Genomic DNA, 27,794 nt, shown 5'->3' on the forward strand with positions numbered 1-27,794 from the left:
CCTATAAACCTTCCTGCATGTGAAGGCAAAAGAAACTTATTAATTCATGCTGGAAGTATAAAAAGACAGGTATTTGCACAGAAAATGTTTATTTTGAGCACCGAGGTTCTTGCTGATGTAGATATGGTGCTGGCTCCCTCCTTGCCCAAAGCATGTGCTTGCTGTACACAGCACCAGATGATGGCTTCCTAGGTCAAAAGATCAAAGTGAAATAAGAGGCATTTTGTTTTAGCCCCGGAAAGAAAAAGCAGGATTGAGACATTAACATGTATAAAAAATACTTGCCTAAAGAAAAATTAATACACAAGCAAATTCACTAAAGAGGTTCACTTTCAAGAGCGAAAGTATGGTTACGATGAAAATTACAAGGAAGCTTCACTGCTCATTGAGGTTTCGGTTCAGTAGTTGTTGAGCCACGAGGGTTAGCATGCTACATCTTGCATATTATGTTTTGTAGAACAATATTGCACTTTGAACAATGTAGTGCCTATTTAAATGAACTGACAAGGAACGCTGAAACTCCAGGCTAGTATGGTCTGCACAAGATATGATACAGACACTGTACTGCATTCATTTAGTGTTTTTGTCACTGATCTCATGCACAAAGGTCATTCACACCTATCCTACATGAAATGCAGTTACTTCTTTGAAGCTTCATCTAGTCCTTGAATTTGCTGCATGCTTATGTCTAAGGAAGTTCGTTTGGTTCCTGTTAATGTAGTACATCTAAGCAACTGTTATCAAATGCCCATAGTGTTCCCTTGCATGTACAAAACATTTTTGGCCCTTTCAATGCACAATACTCATTACATTTGACACTTGGGACTCTTGCAAGGCGCCATTTAGTATTATATGCTTGTCCACATCTGATAATACTTTCATAGCTGGGTCATTCCCATGCCAAATGCCTTGGTTATTACTGTGACCATCTCACACTTTTCCTTTAGAATCTTCTTGTCCACTTTTAAGGAAGCACCCCACGACACAATGTCTCCATCCTAGTGGTGCTATGGAGTTAACTTATGTGCTAGTTGTAGCAGATGACGTCAACTGAAGGCCACTGAAGATAAAACTCTCTGCGACAATTCCTTTTACACAAAAAATGCAAACAATACAGAATAGTCAAAATGTAGTTATCTGGCAAGACTGGCTGCATCCATCATCTTTGTTTGGCGCAATTCTGAGGTGGCTCCATGTTACAAGACGCTTGGCGATTATTGCCATGTGACTGTTTGGGACTCTATAAAACACAAGAATTGCCTTACTCCGGCCTTTCTCTTTGTGCAGCGGCCAAGGTTATTATTCGTCCAATCGCACCGTGTCCTGTTCGTGTGTCCATAGACTAAATTCTTCACCACATTGTTTTTGCGGTATTTCGTGAGTGACCCATGAACTCATCTTGGGGTGGGACTTCTTATCTTTGGCGTTTGCTTCTATCTCTTGTCGTCAGCGCCTCACACAACTGGATGATGCCACTGGCAATTCTCTTCCTAACCACGAAGAATGCATTCGTCTCGTCACCTCTTCCGATTACGTTCTTTGGCCACCTAGAGAAAAGATTATAGGTGTCAACTCCTGTAACATTGTGGATGGCGGCGTATTCATTCTACCCTATGACCATACCCTATCTCGAGCAATTCTGATTACCCCTGGCCTTATTCGCTTCTCTGAGGGGTCTGCATTGCTTACTGCAATAAACCAAATCGAACCCCAACTGTTGCTCGTGGATCAACTGTCACTTGAGCTGTTGACACTCATGTCGTTGCAATTGTCACGAAGACAGCTCAGTGTGTTCTTGCGTCTGTTACCGTGCGCTGAACAAAATCGTGCGCAAAGATGTTCACCCCGTGTCACGGATGGATGATGCACTAGATTCACTCCACGGTGCTGAGTATTTTTCTAGCCTTGACTTTAGACCAGGCTACTGGCAAATACCGATGTCCAAATCCGACAAAGCAAAAACGACATTTGCTACCCCTGATGGGCTCTACGAGTTCAGTGCGATGCCTTTTGGACTCTGCAATGTGCCTGCCACATTCGAACGCATGATCGATAAGTCTTGTGTGGCTTGAAATGGAAAACCTGTCTGTGCTATCTCGACGACATTGTGTTTTCAACCATGTTCTCACAACATTTGCAACATCTTGATGAAGTCCTTGCCTGTCTTGCAAATGCTGGTTTGCAGCTCGACACACGCACACGCGCGTGCGCGCGCACACACACACACACACACACACACACACACACACACACACACACACACACACACACACACACACACACACACACACACACACACACACACACACACAAACACACACACAAATGCAGTTTGGCCAGCAAGGCCATCAAAGTTCTGGGGCACATAGTCTGCAAAGAAGGTATTCGTCCGGACCCCGAGAAGCTTACTGCCATCCTCGAATTTTGTGTCCACTGCGTCAAAAAGACATGCACAGTTTTCTTGGACTTGCTTCTTCCGGCACTTCATATGCAACTTCGCTACACTTACGTCTCCGCTCCATCAACTCCTCCCCAGTAATGCACCCTTTGTTTCATCCGACGAATGTGAACATGCTTTCCTGCTTTTGCAACATGCCCTGACGTCAGACCCAGTACTGCGCCACTTTGATCCAACCGCGCCCACCATCTTTCACACCGACGCTAGCAGTCAGTCTCGGTGCCATTCTACTACAATGCGACAACACATTCCGCGAACGAGTAATTGCTTAGGCTAGTCGTGCACTAACCAGTGCAGAAAATTACTACACCATAACCAAGCAGGAGTGCTTTGCTGTTGGGCCGTGCTAAAATTTCACCCATGTCTTCATGGCCGCCATTTCACAGTTGTTACCGACCATAACACACTGTGCTGGCTTTCATCGCTAAAGAATTTATCAGGTCACCTGGGTTGCTGTGTGCTTCACCTACAGGAGTACGATTTCAATGTCACCTACAGGGCTGCAAAGAAGCATCAAGACACCAATGCTCTCTCTTGCTACCCTCTGCCGAATCATGACGATTCATCATAACCTCTCCGCGATTGTGTACGTCCTGAGTCCTCTTCATCGGCTTTACCCATTGTAGCCCTCGAATGGCTAAGACACAACAGCCCATCTGTCCTTGGGTCCCACTAACGCATCGACCCATACTGCTGAACTATTGTCCAACGCATGGAAGATTCTTCGTCACCTCGAAGTCACCTCGACGAAGTCAGGCGTTTGCCTGACTTCGTCGACAACTTAATCAATTCAAGCTGCACAATGGGGTTTTACATCGCAACATTTATCACATCGATGGCAACAAATGGGTCCCGGTCATACCATGTTCTCTGCAATGTGAGGTGCTTGAAGCCTTTCACGATCATGCGACGACTGGTCCTCTAGGCTACCACAAGACTTACAACAGAATATGAAGTTGCTGCTCCTGGCCTGGCCCATCTTCAGCCGTTGCGAAGTATGTTGCACCCTGCGTTCATTGTCAAAGCAAACCCAACAGCTCCTTCTGGCTCTTTACAACCTCTGCCTTGTCCCGCTTCGCCTTTTGAAGTAGTTGGAATAGACTTGTACGGTCCTCTTCCCATGACCTCACATGGAAATCGTTGGATTGCAACGGCCATAGACCATCCAACACGCTATGCGGAGACAGCATCTCTACCATCCTGGACTGCTGCTGAAGTCGCCGATTTCTTTCTACACAACATTATCTTACACCGCAGCGCTCCGCGCGTTCTCCTCAGTGACCGCAGCAGTCTTCCTCTCTTCTATCCTTACCGAAGTTCTGTGCGCCTCTAACACAATTCGCAAGACGACTTCCAGTTACCATCCGCAGACCAACAGCTTGATGATTGCGATGTACAGTCACGTGCAATATGAATTGCAACACCGGTGCCCGTGGTCGAAGGGGTTCCAAGGCTGTACGGCTGTGCAGACACATGGTAAGTTCCAGACCGAAACACAGCTTCAATTAGTGGTGTCTATTAAACTGCTATTTCGAATGTCAGAGCTGCTGCGCAGCCGTGGAGCCCCTTCAACAACGAACAAGAGTGTTGCAAGTCATATTGCATGCGACTGTACATCTACCCTGGCCACACGAACGGGGATGCAATCCTGTCGTTCATGCCATTCGCCTATAACATGGCTACGCAACGTACCACTGGATTTTAACATTTTTTCTTCATCTATGGCTGTTCACCAAGTTTCATTCTTGATGTATCATTCCTTTCGACTCCTGTACCCCCTTCAGTTCCTTTCTTGGAACAGTTTGTGTCTCGCCTCGCAGAGTGCAGACGCCTCGCCCCGCTTAACACCGACGTCTCCCAGGACGCTCGCAAGTTTCATTACGACTCGACCCACTGTGCTGTAACTTTTTCTCCTGGTGACAAAGTTCTTTGGACTCCTGTGTGCGTTCCTGGCTTATGCAAAAAATTTTGCAACACTTCTTGCTTATGCAACACTTCTTGAATGCCCACACCACCGTATCGTCGGGCAGCGAGCACAACCTGCGACACCCATGTGGCCACAGTGACGAGAGGCGGCCTGCGCAGCTGGCCGGTTGGGGTCATCAGGTTGTCGCCGGCCATCCACTGATTATATTGTTCACGGACACGGTCTTTAACAGGCTTGTTGAGCACGACGTCCAGTGGCTGAAGTGTTGACGTCATGCCTCCCGGAATGACGGCGAGTTCCGTCCTCCCGTCGTGGAGTGCCAGCTTCAATCCTGCGGTCAAGTGCCCGCGAAAGGCATCCAAGACGAGCATGCTCGGACACCGCAAGAGTGCCCCTGGTTGCCGATTCCAGACGGTCTTAATCCAATTGAGCATGAGGGCCTCGTCCATATAGCCCTTTTCATTCACGCGAACGACATCCCGTGGGAAAGCCTCTTTCGGCAGCGTGTTCCTCTTGAATATTATGTATGGGGGCAGCTTTCTGCCATCTGCAGTACACCCGAGCATCACCGTGAATGCTCGTTCCCCGTAGAAAGAAGCTCGACTTCTTTTGTGCCGCGTTCGCACACTGTGGTGAGCGACGGCATGTCGAACCACACCGGCATTTCATCAGCGTTGCCGATCTGTACCAACATGTAGCCATGCTGCTGCCGGAGACGGATAACATAGCGCTGGAATTCGACCAACTTGTCCTCGTATGCCTCTGGCTGCTTCTGCCAGATTGATTTGCGCTGTCGAAGTGCGAATCCCTTGCGTTGCATGAAGCGACGAACCCAATAAATGGAGCCCTTGAATTGTTCCTTGGGCAGTCCGGATTCTCGGGCGATCTCAATAGCTTTGATGCAGATGAGTTCTGCTGTGACTGGCAAAGATCTGGCACGATGCTCGCGAACAAAATCCGCCACCCTGTCTTTGAGCTCCGGGTGCACTGCGCCATAGAATAAAGAACTTCGTCAGAATAAAGAACCGCGCAGCGCCTGCGAGTTGGGCCGCGTCGGTCACCAAGGGGGCGATAACAATGTGGATGCCGAAAGGTCTGCGCTCCTACATGCTGCCAGACGACTATTCATGCTGTGCCAAGGGCCGGTATGTAAGTCAAGGGGTGAACTTTTAGTAATATTTTTGGGAAAAAACCTCAACCTATATTCCGCACTATACGGTACTCGCACTGCTGGAGACATATGCCGTGGTCGAGAACCTACGGCTTCCCGACTACTCGGGTGCCACCACCTGTGCCACACGCAGTTGCACTGCGGCACCCTGCCTAGATGGAGTCCATAAGCCAGGAAAGCCACGCATGGCAATCTATGTCCGCAGCACCCTGGCGCGTGCTGTTCTACCTGTTGCTGATATCGCCGGTGGCCCCTTGGAGTCATGCGCCGTTGTAGTACGCCTGGGCAGCCACGACACGGCTGTGGCGAGCATCTGCATCCGTCCAGGAAAGCCGTGGGATCCCTCCAGCCTCATCCAGCTGGCTGTTCGCCTTGGTGGGCATGCAGTCCTGTGCAGTGACTTCAACGCACACCACACGGATTGGGGAAGCCGCAGCTGCACCCGCTGAGGCAAAGGCCTCACAGATGCCATCAGCTGAGCTGGCCTGCTGGCCTTGGAACACCAGGGAGCCCACCTACGTCTACCGCAGAGCTCGTACGGCCATTGACCTCTCCCTCAACACTGAGCAGTGCTCCTACTCCTGGGCCACAACTTCGGACAAATGGGGGTCTGACCACTTCCCTATTGTGATCAGCCCCAGGTCTGGGAGAAGGCCTAGGTCAAGAACTTACGTCACAGACTGGTCCCTGTTCCGGAAGCACTGCAGCAAGTTGGACGATGGCCGTGACTTCCTGAGCGCCATCGTGGATTGTGCTCAGGCTGCCACCGTTCAGTGCTCTACCCAACCAGATACCCCCGCTCCGGACCTCCACCTGCTCAACATTCGTGCCTCCAGGCGCCGTATGGAGTGTGGAGCAATCCGGACGGGCAAGGCAGAGCATTGGACCGAGTACAGACGTGCAGATGCCCGCTGCAGATGCCAAGCCCGGCGCAGGAGGAGCCTCTGCTCTGCCATCGAGGGCAGGTCCAGGGGACCCCTGGCTTGGAGACTGCTCAAATCCCTCACCAGCAGGAGAGGAAGCCTACAACCTGTCCTCGCCGTGGCCATCACGCTGAGCATCAGCGAAGAGGCCCTTGCGGAGCTCCTCGCCAACCAGTTTGCGCTGGCTGTACCACACACTGCAGCCATCCTGAAGGTAGGGCAGCCTTCCGTCAGCCTGCCTAGCTGCCTGCACAACCACCACACAGGGTCTTCCCTTCTGTAAATGGCCTGTCATCCAGTTTTGGGAGCCTGGCCTCACAGTTCATTGGCCCAGAAAGCAGTCCGAGCGCTTTTTCGCTGCCTGAGGGCAACAGACTTGAGTGCCCGACTATAGACATCCTACACTTAAGTTCTCTCTCTTCCTCTTTCACTCCCCATTCCCCTCCCCACGTGTAGGGTAGCAAACTGGATTCAGCCTGGTTAACCTCCCTGCCTTTCTGTCTTCCCTTCTCTCTCACCACCCAGGGTGGCCATCGAGCCAGGTTATGGCTATCTACCAGGACCCGCTGACGCTGCACGAGCTCCAAGCATCGCAGTGCACCAGGAGCCCAGTGCACCAGGAACCCAAATGCTTCGCAACCTGGCCGCCAGCGAGCAGCTGCACCTGCTTGACTGCTTAAACATCTGGCAGTCAGGGCAGGTGCCGGAGTCATGGCGCACAGCCTACGTGGCCCCCATCCTGAAGGCCGGCTGAAAAACGTGAGCTCCTATCGGCCAGTCTCACTCACCTCTGCTGCTTGCAAGCTGATGGAGGCCATTGCTTTCTGGCCGATGAGCAGATAGGCTTCCGGCGGAGCTGATGCAGTGCGGACTCCATCGTGGACGTGGTCTCCACGCTGGAAGAGGCCAAGGCCTGCGGTGACGCCGTGCTCCTGGTGCTTATCGGCATGAAGGGGGCCTTTGACGGCCTGCCCTATCCAGTCGTTCAGCAGGCCCTGGACCTATTTGGTAGAGGGCGTCCCACAAGGATCAGTGGTGAGCCCTTTCCTGTTCAACCTGGCCCGACTGCCTGCTGTCCTGCAGACTGACCCCCACAACCACGTGAATACCTCCATCAACGCGGACCACATCGCCCTATGTGTGCGAAATCCACCACACAGCCACAGCAGTGCGCACTCGGCTCTGCAAAGAGCCCTTGACACCGCCGCTGCTTACCTGAGCTGTATTGGCCTTGCCATCTCGGCAAGGAAGACGGAGGCCATGCTGCTCCACCCAAGAGCAACCGCCCGCTGCACAGCTGCAACTGGAAGGCGACCTTGAAGCCCGGCAGTGACGTACCCGGGGCTACACATTCATCACCGGCTGGCCTGGCTGCCTGCTGTCAAGACCCTGCATGTCCAGGTCCTCCGGGTCCACAAGGCAGTCTCCCAGCTTGTTGCCCGAGGACAGAGCTGCACCACTAGGTGGGCTCTGCGGCTGTACCATGCAGTAGCCACCTCACGCCTGCGGTACGTCCTCCCACTCGTGGCACTACCACGTGCCCGTCTCAAGAAGCTGGAGCTGCAGCATAGGGCCGAGATTAGGTTCTGCCTGGGCGCTCCCTGCAGCTCTGAAATCGCTGCAACCTTGGCCGAGGCAGGAGCATGGTCCCCATCACTCCTGTCACAGCCCACATTCTACAATCAGCCACAGCTGTGCACATCGCTGAATGACACTGCGTTCAGGAATATCGGTCACATACCGACCGCACACACAACCCCCATCACATCTGCACTGAGCATTACGCTGCGGAGAAAGCTTATCAGCGAATGGCTACTGACAGCGCAGCGAAATTTTGGTTCTAAAGCAATTTTTCCCGACCGTGCAATGAGGCCGCAATGCGAGACCGCAACGAGGCCGCAATTTGGTGACTTTATTCACTGCCGCCCTTAGCCGGCAGATCTGAACCATGCATCAGGAATGTGCATTTCCATTGGGGAACAATAGAAACTCTTATTTAGGCTAAACAAGCGCGCGTACGTACTTACATGCCGCACTCGGGACATCTGCCATTCAAATATTCTGCCATGTAGCAGCACCGTAACCAAGTAATGTTACTGTTACGTGCTTCTGACAAAGACTCTAAATAACTCTGAAGGAGTGCAGTTCCGTGTAATATACGTTCTCTGCATTAGGACACTGTAGCACTGGCTGGCCGGTGTGGCGGTCCCTGAAATGCATCACAAAAGCTCGTGAGGAACCTGGCTATAAAGTATTATCACAGAACACCTATATATCGCATCATGCAGTCGAAAGATTAGCTACGCGTAGTAGATGCACATCAAACGCAAAGACGAAGTATACTTACGAGAAGCAAAAGCCCGAAAAATAAGCGATCCACCGCTTCGTGCACTCCGAGCCTGCCATATGCCATATTATGCCGCCAAAAAGGCCGAATGTGACATCACGGACGTGAAAAAACAAAAACCGGATGTGGCGTCCAGGACGTGACGTTTGGGTGAACCTAACGCTTGCGCTGCGTTCACCGGGTGAACGCAGACACTTTCCTAGAATACAACGAACCAGACGGACTCACAGACTGTGACAAAACTGTGTTTTATGTTCTTTCTCTGCTTACTTTCTATGCCTTAGTTTCTATCCTTTTAGTACTTTCAACATCTCCTGTGGCGTTGACAAACGCCTGCCCCAAGTCAAAAGGGATCAGAACCACTTACTTACTTACTTCCTTCCGGTGGAAGAAAAAATAATGCGACGCCATATCCACTAAAAACAGGAGTGACGTCATTTTGTTTTCGAACTAGGGTGGTTGCTTGGGCTAGTTGGTAATTCATGATCAAAAATAACGTACAGCACAAAGGACAAGGACAGCGATAGAAGACATACACAGCGCTGACTTCCAACAATGGAAGTCAGCGCTGTGTATGTCGTTTATCGCTGTCCTTGTCCTTTGCACTGTACGTTATTTTTGTTTTCGAAGGCACGAAATTTGTTTTGTGGGCCTGCCTTTAAAGCTATATATTCAAATGCCCCCCCATTCGACTTGATGGGCATTTCGAGCTTCAAGCGGGGAAAGCGATGCGGGGAAAACGATGCAGGAAAAGGCCAGCCGTACGGTTGTCGAAATCGCACCCCTGCACAGAACATACTTTCTTTGAAGGCAGACGAAAGCTTTAAGTGTAGTGTGCTGGTCATATTGCCGGACGCCAAGCCCGTCGGCCAGCTCAGTCGCACAAAACAACTAAACAATTATCTGGCGGTCGTAACTGATACATTTGACTGAACAGGTTAAGAAGCGATGAAGCTACCCACATCACCAAATTCAGACAAACGTCGACAAGCATGTGGGGGGAGGGGGGAGGGGTGTATTACAACAGGTTAGGTGAATTTTACGAGCACGCCTTTCTGCCCATTTAAAGACGTGCATTGCTTTGCCAGTGATAGTGGCGTCAACACCCCCTGTAACAATGGGCACTGAAAAGAAATGCATTCACTAATAATGATAAAATAAATAGACATTTATTTTCTTAATTTGCCACGAATATATAAAATTGACCAGGAATCTTATTTCGTTGAATGAATCAAACTTTGCCTCACTTGAATTAAAAAACGCTTTTTTCTTTCCCAATGTTTGTTCCCTCCAAACATAGTCGCGCCTCAATCACTGCTCTCACAACCACCCTTACCGACGTCGGTGACAATTAGTACTGAACCGCTTTTCGCCCGAAGCTTTGTGACCTATCTGGATCGACCTTGCCAAGTATGGCAGCATTCAGCCTTGCACTGCTGGCATGAACGTTGCAGGCTATAGTGTTCCTGCTGAGCTGCTGTGCGCATGCACGGGTCTGAGCGGAACGAGTAATACACATCAAACTAACCTTACCCAATGCATGTCTGCCCACTGCTACCAGTCATTTACTATTACACTATTATCTCGATTGTGAGTGTTAAGTTGACCAATTATGCATTTATTTTGCAGATTTAAGACATTACAAGAGAGAAAGATTATTCTGAGGTTCTCGACAAAGAAGGCTTATGCATTAAATATGTCAGTTTCGCCTATAGGCAGCATTATAGCTAAATAATTGCACCACAGAAAATACTCTATAACTGAGAACAATTATCAGCAACATACCTTTAATCTCTATCGCCAAAGATGTGCCACTATCTTAAACAGCTTGGTTAAAGTCAAACGAAATGCCTGGTATTCTTGTACTCTCTCTGAATATGAGAAGACATGCGAGCTGACTGTGCTCCGTAGTCTCAGAGCATGGGAACAAGGAAAGCGAAAAACATGGTCTTCCTATTTTGTGCGAAAGCTGACTAAAACAAAATGCAAGCCGCCAGCTCGGCAGGCTGAAGACAGTGGAAACGAGTACGATACCGGTTCCATTTTGGCCATGTCTGGCATCAAGCATAAATGGAACATACTAGAGCGGTCAGGCAATGGCATGAACAAATTGTGAAATCACAAAACTGCCAAAAAAGTGAAACGGTATACGCCAGCATAGGGCGGTCGCATGAGGAAAAGTTAGTAGGTCCCACTAACTGCCCCACTCCTGATATATCAGAGCCATGGCGCAAAGTAGCGACTGTAACGCTGTTGCATCTTGCATCAAACAGGATTAGCCTCAGATGTTGATTGTACCACCTGGGCATCTAGCTCTTGCACTATTAGTACGGGACGAATATAGAGATCTGAGTGGCTCAATTTACTGTTAGTCGCAACAACACAAAGAAATTAAATAAGAGCTAGTGAAGGCAGAGGAAGCACAGAGGAAGGTAACTGATATGTCTAATTGAAGATTACAGATAAGTTAAAGGTAAATAAAAGGGAATGAAAAGATATCTAGCTGCAGGTGGGGACTGAACCCACATCCTAAACATTACACATGCGGTACTTTACAGGGTGCTTCACACAACGCCCATGAATTCATTGTCAGTGAGAAACACAATCACCAGGCTTAGAGCTCTTTTCCTGATAACTCTGGGCCCTTCAGGAAACACTATATCCTGGAAGCTCATATGTGAAATACCCTTTGTTTGTAGATTATGATGTAAACACCTTTCTTTCCTCTTTGAACTGTTGGCACAGACAGTAGAGTGATTCACATCACTGATGTCATCACCATGAACATTTTTTTCCTTGCTCTTCCAACACAGCACACTGAAACAGAGGCGATAGCTTGAAAACAAGCAGCAGAATACAAACAGTCAAACCCAATCAAACTGAAAGCTGTTAAATTGAATTATCCCTTTTATAGAACAAATTCCGCTAATTGTGAAGCTGTCTTGAGAATAAGAAGTGAAATATAAAGTTACATAAAAGGAAAGCTTTATGATTACCTGATAGATCTAACTCCACATAGCATCAAACAACTCTATAAGACAGCTATTTTTATATGTTGCGCCCGCCAGGAAACAAAATGAGCTTTCCTTCCACTATGGTGTGTGCCACACAGGAATTTCCACTCATGCATCAAGACATCCATTAAACAGCTCGGATCTTTGCAGGGCTTGCGCATGGAATGCAATTTAATGTCAGAACATTGATTTCCCAGCCAGTAAGTGTCTCTCCCAGTAAAACAAGCTCCTTTCAAAAGTAAAAAAAAAAAGATCTCTACAGGGATGTGTTTTAAAAGTCAAATAAAACTTTCATATCGAATTATACGCCATATCGAACTCGCTTTTTTCCCCCAGAGTTCTATATAAGCAAATTTCACTGTACAGGAATGGAGAGAGCACTCTGCAGCAAAATGAAAACTGCCATTTCAATAAAGTATCAGAGAAATGTAATGTCAAATGCCGGATCAGTATACAATGTACATTACTCTTGCCACTTGGTGTTTCTTCTTCACCAATCTTTCCTCCCTACCCGTACCTATACCTCATTTCGATTTCCTTGCAGGCTGCCGGAACTAGTAGTCAAGATTAATAATGGCTGTAGCATAGACTCATTCACACTCACTTACCAATACTTTTTTAAGAATACGCATTCACACTCATGTTCACTCAAACTCTTCTACCCTCACTCACTCATATTCATACTCGAATCCAGTCATGTTCACCAATATGCACTGAAGTTCATACACCCACACCCTCACTAGCATGCATATTGATGTCCCCTCACACTCACTGGCATTCAGTTGTTCATGCATCTACTAACACTCACTGGCACGGTGTGTGCTCACTGGTACTCACTCGTACTCGCGGTAGTAAAATGAGTCAAAATGCATTGTTGGGTTAACTGATTAATTACGTCAGAAAAGGGCACCAGAGAACATGAAGGACAAGCAAGGAGACGATCATGACATGAGTTGTTAGTGTGCCTTGTGATTGGCATACTTGCTTGCCCTTCATGTTCGCAGCTGCTATAAAAAGAGTGCAACTAAGTACGAACAAGTATACTAACCTATGAGTTTGGAGCATTTTCTCCTCTCGCTAACAAGAGAGAATTAAGAGGTAGAGTAAACTTTACGCGTGCCTTTTGAAGCAAAATGGTGGCTGGTGCCTGCAAGCTCTTTACCTTTCTGCCGCATTGATTCTTGGCATTTTATATCAGCAGTTCACATTAACAAACAACTCTATCTCAATGCATTATTTTGCACTAATAAAAGTTCTAATTCACTGCATTCTGTGTTTCTCTACTTTTATGCTACTTTAGCATTCTTCACATCATTCCGACCCCCCCCCCCCCACCTGATTCACTGATTCCCCTCCGCCACTGCTATCACTACCTACCATCATTGAAACCCAAAGTTTTGGGCAGGACTCACTTGCCTCTGGATAGGTACTGCAACTAAATCATGCTCACTAGTTACTCAATTCGAGCGGCCATATTACTTAATAAATTTCAGCAGCTTTTCACTGCAGGCCAATATGGTAAACTGAATCAAATTACAAGGTTTAATTACTATTACAAAGCAATACACAGATTGCAAGGGCTATAAATTAATTTTGACTACCTGGGCATCTTTAAGGTGCACCTAAATGCAAGTACACAAGTGCTTTTTGCATTCCACTCCCGCTAGAATGTAGATGCCGTCCCATTGCAGCAAACAAGCAAAAGCACACATGGGAAAATAAGTCTGTTGGCAAGGATATAATCTGTCTTCATCTTCAAGTCACACACTTCAGTACGTTAACATTGACATGAAGGGCGGCAAGGACAATGTGATGGTGACAGGGGCTGATCACTATCGAAGCGAAACAGTATGCATTGCGTTACGCGTAAAGTATTGCCAAATGTTCTTGAAAAAGAATGCAGCACAAGCTGCACAATTTCTCTACACTTCACGTTTACTTGGTTTGAAGGTCTGTACACTGCCACATCTTATGTGGGCACGTGTACTAACTATATACAAGTTACCGGAGGCATGGTACATTCATTCACTGCAGCAGGCAGCTAAATTTGCCCACACGATAACATGCCACATGAAATGAAGGGCTTCCAGGAGTAGTTTTTGAAGTTCGCACAATAAGTATGACAAGGCATTCTGGTGTTCCACGTACCGTGCTTGGATGGGAAATCACATTCTAGGCAGAAAGGATCGGGCAGAAAGCACATTGCTCCTGCCACCCTTTTTGACAATTATAAGTGCATGGCAAGTAGCGAGTCCATTAACGGTCAAAAAGCCGTTGGAGCACGACATAATTTCTGTGGATTGCCACCGGGTAACTGATGCAGCCAGTGTGCTATTTACAGGGTTCGCAGCTCTCGTGAAGATGAGTGAATCAGACTTTGAGTCAGGCGTTCGTTAGGTAAAAAAGGGGGTCAATAACGCACGTTGTAGAAACTTTACCGAATGTTTGCCTTACGCGACCTGTCGCAACAATGTCGAAATGCAAAACAGTCGCTCAGGCGGGCACAAGTACAGCGGAGCAGAGCGCAGAGGAAACGACTTCGACAACAAATTTGAAACTGCCGAACATTCGCGCCGCTGCGCACTGACGCCGCACGACTTGACAGGACGAATATGAGGTAGGCACAAGCTGAGGAGCGAGCACCACAGCACGCACGTGGCAGGCACGATACTTGTCCAGACACATTCTCGAAAGTTCGGACTTTGTCAATGCAGAGGCCCACAACGACCCATTCTCAGCTATCGTCCACCGCCATCTCTGTCGGCGATTCTTCTTGGTCAGGCTTCGAGTCTTCTTGGTCAGGCTTCTCTGCTTCCCGCATTAATTCGGCAGCCCTAACGGCCGCCTTTTCTTGCAGAAAAGATGTCTTCATGTCGAGCCGCTTTTCGGTTTTGCCGAAATACCTGAGCTCTTTCTGTGGTTTCTGCCGTTTCGGCCGGCAGCCACTGCCACTGGCCTCAGAAGTCCAGTTGGTGTCTTCACCAGTGGCTGTTTCGATCTCCTCGAAGAGCACGCACGTCCCGATGGTGTCCTTATATTCGCCCGTAAAAAGGTACGAGCCGAGCTTCAGCATAGGTTCTGGTGTGTCGACGCCGAGAACGGCGCACTGTTTGCCGGCCAGGTCCATCACTTGGCTGTCTATGACGCCGGTGAGCTCCACGACGACGTAAACCTCGTCGTCCCCTTCATCGTCGGCCATGGTTCGATGATGAACCGCGTGAATCACAACAGATAATCGACGCTTTTTCTTACAGTGCGCTTGAAAAGCGACATCCGGCACGGATTGAACTTGTGCGCGGCCATTATGAACTGCGAAAGAAAGACTTGTCTTGGATTGTCTTTCTATTTTAAAAATTATTGCAGTGCAAAAATAAAAATCAAATGTAAGAATATCATTACACGTAGCTATGTTATTTTTTAATATACTTTAAGTTTCGCCATTTGAGCTTTTTTAGTGCAAAACTTACTTTTATTAACAATTGGTGGCGCTCAAATCGCAAGCACAGGCAGACACTCTCGCGTACGTTCGCCGTTCGCGCCCGACACATGTTTGACAGCAAGCAGTGTATTTTGCCCGTTTAGAGCATTTAGCTGCGCTTAGCAGCGTTTCACGCGATCAGTTATTGGTTTAGTGAAAACGAAGTTAGCCTACGCCGTAAAGTTAGAAAAAGTGTATCATATAGGCCTTGTTATGACCCTATAGTTGCCGCCGAAGTGCGCGTTCAGAGAGGCAAACATGTCGAGCAGCGCGGCGACGAGTTTCATCGATCAGCTCAAACTTCTGTACGACAACAAGTTGTACTCCAATGTCACAGCTCTGGTAAGTGGATAACTGTCAGCGCGATGGTAAACAAACCCCGTCATTTTGCGTCGAGCTCATTTGACTCTTCTTATTTCAGTTTAACTTGGCACATCCCATCAGCTCTCACTGCCCCGACTTCATGACGGTGTCGGCAAAGTTTCAAAGCTACGTGTACTGCGGGGATGCCTACGTGCAGCTGGGGGATTTCAAGAGAGCTGAAGTACGTTTCAGCTTTGTGATGGCTGCTGAAGTTTACTAAAACATGGTGCACCAAAAGCAAACCAAAGTGCTCACTTTTGGCGTCTTGTCCTCCGCAGGCACTCTACCAGAAGGCTATTCAATTAAAGAAGTCTGCGGCTAAGGCGAAGGGCAAAGGGCCCACGTCAATCATATCGGGAGTAAGTGTCCTCAGTCAGTGCCCACTGCCTCATTGCGCCCTTTCTCTGTAACAGAGGCAGACATCTGACACTCACTTCTCGTTTTGCAGGACGTTACATCTGAAAACGACATCAAGTATCAGATTCACGTCTGCCATGTGAATATGAAGCAGCCTACACAAGCTATTTCTGCGGTGAGTGAAGTTCGTAATTCAGCGGAATGTTCACCGAGTGCAACTTGAATACAACCGGTGACAAGTTTGAATCGCGCGCTCACTATTCGTGTTTTCGCGTGGTGTTGCTACGGGATGATTTGCTTGCGCAGCGTTGAGTGATCGTTGCTTCCATTATTTATAAATTGTGCGAGACACGTGTAGACAGCAATGTTGCTAATTGAAGACTATCGACCATTTTTTGTCTTTGGCGGTTTGCGGGATATTTGTAGGAATCTCTATAGTGGAAACGATTGCCTCGGAGATTGCTGCGCGCGATGCAGCTCTCGGCTGCCGCAACAGGCGACGCTGCTTTATGAACAGATTTCACACAAAGAAGAGCGCGTTACACTTTAATGAGCACCACGAATTTCTCGGCACAGGTGCCGACCAATTGTCATTACGGCTTTGTTGTTATCGCCACTTGTGCGATTACGAAACCGACGCTGCCTCTAGCCGGCCGATGTTCATTTGAGATGACGAAAAGTTGTGCAGTCTGTGCTGCAGTTTTCGAAGGACGCTTGTGTCGCGGAGCCCTGCAGGACCGCTAGGTTCGATGTGGAATGGTGTCGCTTTGGTCACCCCGTCTGCGTCGTCGCATTGACAACCACGAGCTTACAGCCAAGCGAGTGTGCCGCTCTTGATCGTCAGTGACCGCTCATCCTCGCTGTCAGCCCGTGCCTACCATGGACGGTACAAGCGCAGCAGTGGGCGAAGCGCGAACTCCGAAGGCGGTGCGCGCTTCGGCCGAAGCGGCCTCCGCCGCAGCCGCCAACCGTGCGAAGAAGGCGCGCCACACGTACTGTGCTGCGCCGAACTGCGAGTGCAGCAAGACCCGGCACCGGCAGGAGCACGACGGCCGCCGGTGCTCGCTGTTCGGCATGCCGCGCGACGAGCAGATGTTCCGGCGCTGGCAGCGGTACATGCCACCGCGCGCCGGCGGAAAGCGGCTCACGCCGCAGTCGGCACTGTGCGAGCGCCACTTCGACCCGCAGTTTGTCCTGCGCTACTACGAGCACACCATCAACGGGGAGGTCGTGCGCATCATGCGCGGCAAGCCGTCGCTCACGCCGGACGCGGTGCCCACCATGTTCCCGGACTCGCCCTCGTATTACACGCGCCATGTGCCCAGACGTCGTAAGCCGGTGCAGAGGGTAGCCCTGCCTCCGCTCAAGCCCAAGCGAACGTCGGCGACGACCTCTTCCGCCAAGACTTCTTCGGCAGACGTCGCCGCTGTAGGCGATTCGTCCGAGGTCGAAGCCGCGGTGGCGCAGGTGCCCGCGACCAGCGACGCCGATCCGGCCGTCGTCAAGTGCGAGGTTACGCCAGGACTAGTCTTGCCTGCGCCCAAACCGAAGCGAACGTCGGCGACGACCTCTTCCACCAAGATTTCTTCGCCGGACGTCGCCGCTGTAGGCGACGCGTCTGAGGTCGAAGCCACGGTGACGCAGGTGCCCGCGACCAGCGATGCCGAACCGGTCGTCAAGTGCGAGGTTACGCCGGCGTTCCCGTACAAGGACCTACCTCTGCCGTCGGGCCAGTGGGCGTGCCACGTGATCAGCGAGAAGCCGCTGGTGATAGCGTACAGCACGTGCCGCATCTCGAACGATGAGCCGGGTCGCCTGGTCACCGAAAAGCTGGTGCTAGTTCGCGAGCACGAAGACCACGCCGAGTGTCACGTTTACCTGGAGGGTCGCCGGCTGTCCAGCTTCGAGGGTGCTGGTGGCACCGACTACCCGGAAACGCTGCTGCAAAGGCTCGACAGTATCGAGCGATGTCCCGGACTCGGGCGGCCCGAGGAGTTCCACTTAGCCGAGCACCTCCCACCCTACGTGGAGATGCGGGAATCCCGCCTGCACAGCATCTATTGTTCCGGCATGAGCACCACCCGCACAGGCCTGTCGGAGAAGTGCCAGCATGCCAGGAGCCTGCTGCGCAAAAAGCGGGCACGGCTGGAACGCAAGATGAGAATGCCAGACCATCCACCAGTTAGGGAAGTTGTAATGTCTACAGAGCCACCGACGCCGCCTCTTATGCCTGCAGATTTCGCCGGTGCATCAAATGGGGAAAGTGTGGAAAGGGAATTCAAAGCCGATGTACAAGGCAATGTACCTACTGTGGAACTTGTTCTCGACGAGACTGAAAATGGTCCGGTGGAGACTGGCCTTGGTGAGAGTGAATGTACTCCTGTGCTTGAAGTTGAAGACGAGACGGCAGTGCCTTACCATGTAGTCATTTCGGGACAAGTGCCAATTTATGTACAGTGATCTGGATGGGCCTTAGCAAACAGAAAAAGTACAGAAGCAGTTAAAAACAACAATAAATGTTGACATTTTTCTTGGATTTACTTGGAAGGTTTGGCTTGATGCAATATGAGACAGGTTGCAACTTGTATCAATCCATATTTAGCTATCACTTTTAATGCTATTTTCACAGAACTGATAATCTTCGTAGGAATTCTTGCGCAAAATAGCTTCACACGTAAGCAAGACATTAACAGCAGGAGCAGTGTCAGTGACATTGGACAGTTCATGTCTCTGAACTAGTTTGTTTGATGACGGGAATTTTACACTATAAACACAAGCACACGTGTACGTGGCCAATAATTACTACATTGAAAGAACAGACCTTCGCTTCCAGAGAGCGATAGATTTCTACCACTGATGCGGCCATTTTCTCTATTGTACGAAAGCTTTCTATGCCTCTTCCCCCACTTTGTCTGGCCAAGTAAACCAGGCCCATTCCCGAGGTGATGCAACCAATCATGGCAACTTGGTGGGCCGATCTTAATACCAGTGTCCCCCCACCAGTTAATGTTACTTGTTACACAGTCTGATTCTGGAGTCAGTGCAACATCACAACACAGGTTTAACATCTCATAGCTCATAACATCTCATAGCTTTAACTAATGGAACCAATCAATAAGTGTTCCCAGCAGCGTATCTTGGCAAGTGTGCCATAAGTTATTGCTTGACTTGGATAAAATGGGCTTTGATGGTTTGTGCCCACTTGTACTGCATAAGAAATTTTCCCAATAACTCCTACACTCTGATGCCTGTACTTCTGCCCAGAATCATTAGCTCTTTCATTACCACTAAATATGTGCCAATTTTTGGTTTTTATGTTCTAACATTTTATTTCAAAAAGTGGTAGTTGCAACATATACAGCTATGCATAAAGCTATGCAAGCCTGATCACCCATGTTTTGAATAAATGTATAACAGCAATAACTGTTCCGACAGTTTTTGAGAATTCTTATATGAAACGTCGAAGAAGCACTTCAAGGAACATGAATGAAAGTAGCAATTTGCTATTTCTAGTATAAGTACTGAGAGTAAAAAGAAAAGTGAAAATTACAAAATATGCACCTGGCTAATAGTTCACAACTTTTGTAAGTCAGATCATGCAAAAAAATTATTATGAAGAGCTCTTGGCATCAATAGTAGCCATAGTGATGCCCATGCTATGCAGGAAGGCAGTAGCTTTGCAAATGTGAAAATGGTTAAGTTCCTATTGTACATGGAGTGTTTGTTTTAGCTCATTGCAGCAGGCAAGGCACCTAGTTTGTTTTTACTTCACTCTTTAGGCTCTTCAAGCAATGGTTGTCAGTTCAGAGTGCATGCAGAAGCCTCCTCATACTTTGTTATCACATCCAATCAGCTTTTCTGTGCAAGAAAATTGGTCTAGAGTGCGTTGGAGTAGTGCTTGAGCCTCCAGGTGCTTTGTTCAGTGACGCACAGTAATGTGGAGTGCTGCACAATGTTGTATGGTAATGAACAAAGGCACTTGTGCAGGCTTCGTTCAGAATGTAACTGCTTAACAAGATTAAGCCGAAGGTCACTCGGAAGGGAAAATGTAGGATATTAAACTACTCAGCAAGATTCAGTTGAAGGTTCCTCTGAAATCGGCTGCATGCTTTTTTGTAAGTTAAAACCCCACAGGACTAAAGGGATTGCTCCCAATAATTTGTACATACACTGCTAAAACGCTGATGAGTAGCAGCAACCCACAGTCGGAAAAAATTGGAGGCTTATTAAGGTTAAGCCCAGTGGATGCGAAGCATGTATCACGTGATGCAGCGATGGTGGCGCCTCCGCCGGGCGACGTCCGACGGCGCGATATGAGGCCCCATCTGCAGCCGGTGTGACGTCATCACGTGACGTCACATCATGTGACCTACTTGAAGGTCACTTGAAGGTCAATGGTGGCCACCGCCGGGAGGCGACCGACGGCGCGATATGAGGCCCCATCTGCAGCCTGTGTGACGTCATGTCACGTGACCCCGCTTCAGGGTCAATGGCGGCCACCGCCGGGCGTCGCGCGAAGGCCCGAAACCTACGTTAATATGCTTCGCATAAAATAAAGTGACACTTGACATAAATTGAACACAATTATCAGAATAATGCGCACTCTTGAGCACCTACCATTGGCTGAGACATCATTAAAACAGTCTAGACGTTCGTTTGGAAAATTAGGCAACCCGAGAGGAGGTTTTGTGTATTCACTGCTGCTGTTATTTAAAAATTATGTTGAGTTGACCAAAATGCAAATTTTGCATAATTTTATCAATGTGCTAGAAGCAGTGGAGGCTAGTCTCAACAATACCTCCAGTCAGTTTTATTTTTCAAGGCTCTCCAGTCTTTGAGAAATTGTCAGATCTAACAAATGCTTCACATTCATTCATAATTTCAGACTTTGCTAGTACAACAATTTCAATGGATATGCTAAGAGCATGTAGGAAAACTGCCTATCAAATTGCTTGTGTTCTATAGGCATGGTAACAAAAGTGTTAAACCGAGGCTCGCATTTTCAGGTGCAGTAGTGCACAGGGTCACAAACTTTTAATGAACAAAGGGAACTTCATTCAGCAAAAGTTCGCAACCCAGTGCATGACACTCAAAGGAGGCAGTAGAGGTCTTGTTGTCGCTAAGGTTATGCGATTTTCTTTTTTATGTAGAGCACCACTGGTTTGTGCTGAAGTACATTTTAGTCGGGAGCGCACTTTCGAGCTTTGGTGACCTTTAACAATTGCTGGAGTGCTTCGCATACCAGGCCCAAAGTCATGTGCAGATAGCTCGCAGCAGTAAGCCCTGCCACTCCTTTATCAAGGCTAGCTTGTGTCATGCGAGGACGTGTCAGACGCGTCTCTTCACTAACCTGGCTTCATGCGGCACATCTTTCCGCATACAGGGGCTAGTCAAAAGTTCAAAAGTAGGTCTTGGAAGAACCGGAGCTGAACTGTGGAAAAGGGGAACTCATTCTGAGCGTGTGCTTACTGCATTGCTGAAAAACAGCAAATGTCAGCAATGGTATTTGCCTTTTTCTCTTTCACACTGCGCTTGCTTGTGCACTCTGGAATGAGAGAGTGCAGGATGCAGGGAGCCCATAGCTGATGTCAGGGCTAACCGCCTGTGGTGCAATTTACGAATGGTGCAGGCTGTCGCCTTTGGCGCATGCTTTTGTAGAAACCACATTACAGCCAGATTCTGATTAGAGATAAAAAAAGTGTGTCGCAATGCCCATGCACATTTCCATGAATGACGGTGAGAGAAGTGCCGCCTTCTGCATAGACCAGCTCACTGACAGTATGACTTAATCAAGCTATCACACATGCATGCAATGTTGATGTTTTCAATTAAATAACATATCCGTGAAAAAAATACATTGCTTTATATTTGCTTGCAAATTCGTTTTACAGTGGGAAATTTAAGGGCTATCGTCAGTAAAGTAAGTGATTTTATCGCTATGGTGAGTTATGTATCCTCGTAACCAGAAAAACGTAGTTCAGACATGCCACTGCATTTACTTCAATTCAATATTCTCGGCGTCTGTTGTGGGAGCGGGAGTTAATTGTGCATCACATTTTTGCTCTAAAAAAATTTTACCATGCAAGTAACGCTGCGGTCAGTCGCAGGCAGTGCCATGTGCCGTCGGGCATAGTGAAAGAGCTCAGAAATTTGGAACTTAGTAATGGAAGTTTCAGATCGTAAAATTTGTGCTGTGCCCACTATCAGTACCATGCACCTAGCCATGCAGCAATGCATTGCATTTCCTTCAAAGGAGTTGGCAGGCTTGGTAAGATTTGTCGTTCTTACCACGGCGTCGCAGGGCATACACATCAGGCGGAACGTCTCTCAATCTTGTGTAGCCAGGCCGGCATATACATACGTAGGCAGTTCTTAAGTTGAAGCTTACAAGTCCTAAGTAGTGCAAGGCTCGTGCGGAAACCGGTTTTAGTGATGAAAACTGGCCTTTAAATCAGAGTTAAGAAAGTGCTTAGGGTGCTGGCAGTATTGACATTTCAAGAAATGTGTTTAAGCCCTGTTCCTGTTTATTATATGTAGCGTACCATACTGGCTCTGTTTGAAGCATATAGTAAGGAGGATATACACAGAAGTATGGATACACACAAAGGTGCAAACTGAAATAAACACAGCTACAACATCAAAACTATAATTCCAAAACTGACACAAGCACTCGGAATGCACCTCGATTTATGGAAGTACGTCATGGAATGATGCTAGGTGTAATGAGATTGCAGTTTCACGCAGAGTGTATCGTGGCCACACATGTAAGCAGTTGCCTCTGGAAGATTATTGCACAGTCAGATATAGTTGTTTTGGTCTAAAGAGGCCTGCTGTTACGATATGCAAGGTAATGCCTCTCCTCCTCTCACTTCTAGAAAATGCTTGCCAGTGGTGAAACTCTCCCTAGTGTGCAAAGTTTGGTATGGCTAATAGTTAACGCAGTGTTTATGTTAATGCGGCACAAGTGATTTGCATGCTGGCAACGAACCTATGTGCGTAACACCAGCTGAAAACGTAAATTTTTTCACATCCTATCTCTAGATTGTGAAGATTAACAGTCCCTAATCCTTCTATGCAGCCAGGTATCCCCCAATGAATATACTGGAGGTTAATGGTCACCACAGCTGAAAGGCAGTTGGTCATCAGAGACAGCCACAGGACAGGCTCATTGTCCTCACTGTGGTGAGAATTGCTGGAAAAACTCACCGTTGTGTCTGCTCAAACAACTAAAATTTATGAACTTGAAAGGGCTGTGCCAGTCACCAGGCACAATGCAGCCCAGAATAAAATGAAGAAAAAAAGACTCTCCGTGGATGTTGTTTTATATATGCATTTATGTACCCTTTTATTAGTCCTAGCTAGACCTCTTCCTAAACAATGGCTATAGGAAAGCTGACTTAGGTCTAGGGTAAAAAGAACATGGGAGGAGGAAACAAGAATATTTGACGAATGTCACGTCTTGCCAGACACTCTTTTCTATGCTATCTTGCGAAGTGTAATTTTAGTAATCAACAGCAAAATGATATTTTTTATGTGTCATAGACATAGTTTTATAGAAATATATGACTGCTGCTGCCACCACTGCTTTGCGCTGGCAGCAGCACACTACCGCACTTTCGGTCAAAATGTTATGTAGTATAGAATAACTGAATTCTGTTCGTACAAAGCTACCTCTGACTGACAGTCAACAGCACTCGAGTCGCACACATATAGGTTGTGTCTAAATGCATTGCCATCACATCAGATGATTTGGAACGATTGCACGAACGCATTGGTTAGTGCTGTCTAGCTCGCATTGCAATGTATTTGCAAGTTGCTTAACCTCCACGCTCATTTCCTCGCCCTCTTATATCACATCTCTCATTGCGTGGCTGCAGCTGGAGAGCATTCCGGGCAAGCAACGCAGCAGCAGGGTCAACATGGCCCTGGGGCAGCTGTACCAGCAGAGCGGCAATGAGCGCTCGGCCATCACATGCTACCGTGAGGTCCTCAAGTGAGTGTGCATGGCTGCAAGGAACTTTTCTGTCTTTCACACGTGCCGTGTGGGAAAGCCCCACAGCCCGAGAGTCCCACATCAGTACTCTCGGCACAATTCACCGAGCCCTGCATCCCGTCTCCGTGTGCGACTGGCTTGATCTCCAAACCCCATCCGTCTTCTCCTCATCGGGGATTTGACTTTATTACTTTTAAAACGAAACTGCTGTTTAAGCGGGTACAGTTTAATGAGGTTTTACTGTAACATTACCCTCTCCCCAAGCCGTAGCGTTTCCCCTCAACTTTTACAGCGTGCGGACATTGCTATGTCCTGCCTCCTTCAAGTAGCGACGCAAGTGTTGTCTACTTCTGATTGTCTTGAACTGATTGTGTTTCCACATCTCTTTCCTGCACAGTATTTATTGATAAGCCTTGGCTACATGGAGCGAAATTTAAAGACAAACTGCGCGTGGCAGATGCAGATGCGGCAACACTATGGACAATGCTCGCTGGCTTTCTTTCTTTAATGTTACATGAAGTGAAGAGGCATTAATATATACGTTTACTATTGTCTCTATATTATGCTTGTAAAATTTCTTTGTAGCTGTGAGCGAAAAAAAAGAAAGCACTGCACTGCCGCTAGCTTGTGAATGTGGTGAAATGGGCTTATTAAATGTTTTTGCTACTCTAGAATCTAAAAAAAGGACATTACGAAGAAAAAAATGTACATCCATTGGGAATCGAACCTACACTTTCTGCATGGGAGGCAGAGATGGTACCACTACTCCAAAGTCCGACTCAACATGACAGCTTTCTGAAACACATTATGACACGTTGTAAAACATGTTTAATTTCCTTGCAACACTTTTCTTTTTTTTGGATTTCAGCTTGTTACAACATTTTTCGGCTGTCAATCTGGGTAAATGACATACGCAACAGGGCTCTCTGAAAACACCTTACTTTTCAACAATGTGCGTGACCACTGTCTTGACAGTGTTGTGCAGCGCTCGCATCTTCTACAGCGTGTAGTCACTGCAGTTTACTCCGTGCACACACCTGGCAGTGCAAGACGCTCGTAATACAGTGCTGATGCCATTCATGTTCCTGCCACCAAAGAAGGCACCGCCACTCCTATTTTCACGTGAGAGCCCCTCCACGTCCCATCATCTGCCGCATTGCCAGAGTCGTAGCATTCAACCCTCATTGTCGGGTGGAAGTGGGCCAATGGTTTGAAGAAACGTCTAGGTCTTTTACATTTGTGTACTTACCTTTAAGGATACACTAATTACTTTGCATACGTATACCATTAAAAGTAAGCCTAATGTAGAAGCATGTTTCAAGCAAGCGTTCCTGATGACGTAACGTGGGTGGCCAACCTGATAGCTAGCCCGACTCCCATCACACGGCCCTGCTGTATAGCAGGAGACGGAGTGGCCGAAAACTTAGGGAAGCAGCACCATTGCAATCGGTAGCAGTGCACGTTTTTAAAACCTTATAAATGTATGTGATTAATTACACACTTCACATGGAGCGCTTAAATGTGTGTGGCTTGATGATCAGAAGGACCTACCCTAACAACTCGGTACATTCGTGCAAAATTGTCAGAATCGTTTTAGGGTCCCTCTAAGCACCCTGCTTGATTAAGGAGATTATTATGGTGATGTTGCAAAGTGATAACTCTAATTAACAAATGAGTTGTCACAATAAATAAAAAGTTACTTAATAAAGGATTTCTTCTAATAAAGGGAGAAAAAGGAGAGAGCTGCTTCGAAGAATCCAGGCTGAACTTTTTAATGAGTGGAACAGCTCAAGCATCTTATATTTGAAGTAGTAGCTTAGCGCGAATAAAACCACGGACACAAAAAAGACGGACAAAGACAAGCTCTACTCACAACTGTTTAATGAAAGGAAGGATGGTGCATATATATATATCCTCTTGTCACACATGCGCCTACCAAGCAGAAGACAAGCAGATTACTACTTCAAATATGGACGACCAACTAGCCCAACAGTCAACTCTTCTACAAGCATCTTATAGTCTAGTCAAGCAAACGAAAGCTAGCCCGACCAGAATATTCTGCTGTTCTAAGAGCAGTTGGAGAAGTCACGTGACTGGAAATATCGGGTATTGGTTGTGTTCCCAGCTCGAAGATGAGCGCCTTCAAGCAGTTTAAGCTGGAGCCCAGTACTCTGAATGAATCGGGCAAATGCATTCTGAGTGCTTGATTACAACCTGCTGAATGTAAAGCGCACCACCGCAACACTGTACAGTGCTCATGATCGACCAGCTGACTGAACCATTTGTTTAGATCCACATAAATCCAGTGTATGCTCTTCACTTCAGTTAAGCAATATATGCTTAAACTGAACTCAGTTTGGCAAGATGAACAGATTGCCAAGGTTCCTTCTTGTTTTTCTTTGAGGGCAAGTACACTGCACTACTCGACAGTGTTGGTGATGGCAATTTGTGCGCTGCTTTCTGCAGGGAGTGCCCACTCGCCTTGGAAGCCGCCAAAGGTCTTCTGGAGCTGGGCGTCAAGGCAGTGGAAGTGGCTGCACTGGTGCTACACCCGGGCGGCTCCAGTGGCTCCTCCTTGCCGCCCCACATGGAATGGTGCGTGCATTTAAAATAGAACTGGGCCTAGCCCCAAGTGGTGACTGTGACTTTCACATGACAACAGCTGACCTCAGCATTCAGCCAGAAGCTGCGAGCAAAAAGAAAGCCTGTGACCTGTGTTTGCCTTCAAAGTGTGCGATAAAAGGACCCTGGAAGTATAGCGAAATGGGACTAATGATGCATTTTCTACAGGCATAATGGTATGCAGCTTGCCAAATGGAAACACTGGGAACTCTTGAAGTGTCCACAGTGGAGCCAGGGATTAGGTTTTTGAGGTTTGGCTGAGTACCTGGGATGGACATTTCTGTGAACTCTTGTTGAAAGCTTGTCTTGCATAATTTTAGGTATGCCTTACATTATTGCCTTTGTTTCGTTCAGTTAAATTTTCCATTCTCGTATGCTGTCATAGTTGCAAATCATGCCTCAGGCCTTGCCTATTCTAGTGGGGAGAGCTTTTTGCTCACCGCATTTCATTGTCTTGCAACAGCAGCATTGATGCCCACACTGCACAACCTCGCAACTTGCTTAGTTTTTCATTTCTTGAACTTGTGTACATTGTTGCTCCCACGGCATGTCCCTGTGGTATACTGAGACTAAACTGTTTTGTTCCATTATGTGAAAAGTGGGAATAGAGCAAGTCATCTGCAGGAGAGGTTCGCTGGCCACAACTGGTGTTCTGTTGCTGAGCACAAGCAAGCTGAAATCTCGGCCATGGCGCCTGTTCAGCGACTGTGCTGCACGTGTTATGCAATGATAGAAGAATAGAAAAAGCGTTTGTATGCAGCAACAAAAACGTTTGTATTAACCTGGAGCCCTCCGCTATGGCATCTCTCATAACCTGCTATATAGCTTTGACTCTCATACCGTCAATCATAGTGCCACGCAATGTATTTGTTTTACTTTGCTTTCTTGTTACCGCTGATGCGCAGTCTCGTCATTTTACAATTTGAAGTGCAAGTTCTCTTGTTGTCTGTGCACAGCAGTGTGCCTAGTGTGTTCCTGAACTTCTGCTTTTGAACCTATGCTGCATCCTGAGTGCATCATATTTATTGCAGCATCTGCAGCTCTTTTATTGTACATTCGTCACACTATAGGTGGGTTATTGGGAAATTTCTGTGTCGGGTACGAATACACTAGAACCCCGTTCATACGTATGTTTTAAAAA

The 27,794-nt window shown here is 47.7% G+C and overlaps 3 protein-coding genes and 1 long non-coding RNA gene across 5 annotated transcripts in view; 2 read left to right on the plus strand and 2 right to left on the minus strand.

The window, feature by feature from the left end:
• Positions 1-229: 229 nt before the first annotated feature.
• On the minus strand, positions 230-11,533 carry LOC139055958 (uncharacterized). The gene is made up of 3 exons (XR_011512043.1): positions 8,827-11,533; positions 8,507-8,688; positions 230-1,547 (listed from the first exon to the last, which is right to left on the minus strand). It is a non-coding gene; the product is annotated as an uncharacterized lncRNA (long non-coding RNA).
• A 2,026-nt stretch (positions 11,534-13,559) lies between these two features.
• Positions 13,560-15,152, minus strand: LOC135908183 (general transcription factor 3C polypeptide 6). Its single transcript, XM_065439931.1, has one exon. It carries the CDS (start codon positions 15,037-15,039, stop codon positions 14,575-14,577), a length of 465 nt encoding a protein of 154 aa, XP_065296003.1. The 5' UTR covers positions 15,040-15,152; the 3' UTR covers positions 13,560-14,574.
• A 182-nt stretch (positions 15,153-15,334) lies between these two features.
• The window catches only part of APC7 (anaphase-promoting complex subunit 7), a 46,383-nt gene continuing 33,923 nt past the window's right edge, over positions 15,335-27,794 (plus strand). For both annotated transcript variants that reach the window (XM_065439933.1, XM_065439932.1), the window contains exons 1-6: positions 15,335-15,660; positions 15,740-15,862; positions 15,960-16,040; positions 16,130-16,213; positions 23,916-24,031; positions 26,498-26,626. In XM_065439933.1, the coding sequence (XP_065296005.1) occupies positions 15,577-15,660; positions 15,740-15,862; positions 15,960-16,040; positions 16,130-16,213; positions 23,916-24,031; positions 26,498-26,626 (617 nt within the window). In that variant the 5' untranslated portion in view covers positions 15,335-15,576. The remainder of the gene's footprint in view (positions 15,661-15,739; positions 15,863-15,959; positions 16,041-16,129; positions 16,214-23,915; positions 24,032-26,497; positions 26,627-27,794) is intronic.
• On the plus strand, positions 16,567-18,574 carry LOC135908185 (uncharacterized). The gene has a single exon (XM_065439934.1). The coding sequence runs from the start codon at positions 16,918-16,920 to the stop codon at positions 18,496-18,498; it is 1,581 nt and encodes a 526-aa protein (XP_065296006.1). The 5' UTR covers positions 16,567-16,917; the 3' UTR covers positions 18,499-18,574.

This window comes from Dermacentor albipictus, chromosome 2 (assembly GCF_038994185.2).
Source record: "Dermacentor albipictus isolate Rhodes 1998 colony chromosome 2, USDA_Dalb.pri_finalv2, whole genome shotgun sequence".
NCBI lineage: Eukaryota > Metazoa > Arthropoda > Arachnida > Ixodida > Ixodidae > Dermacentor > Dermacentor albipictus.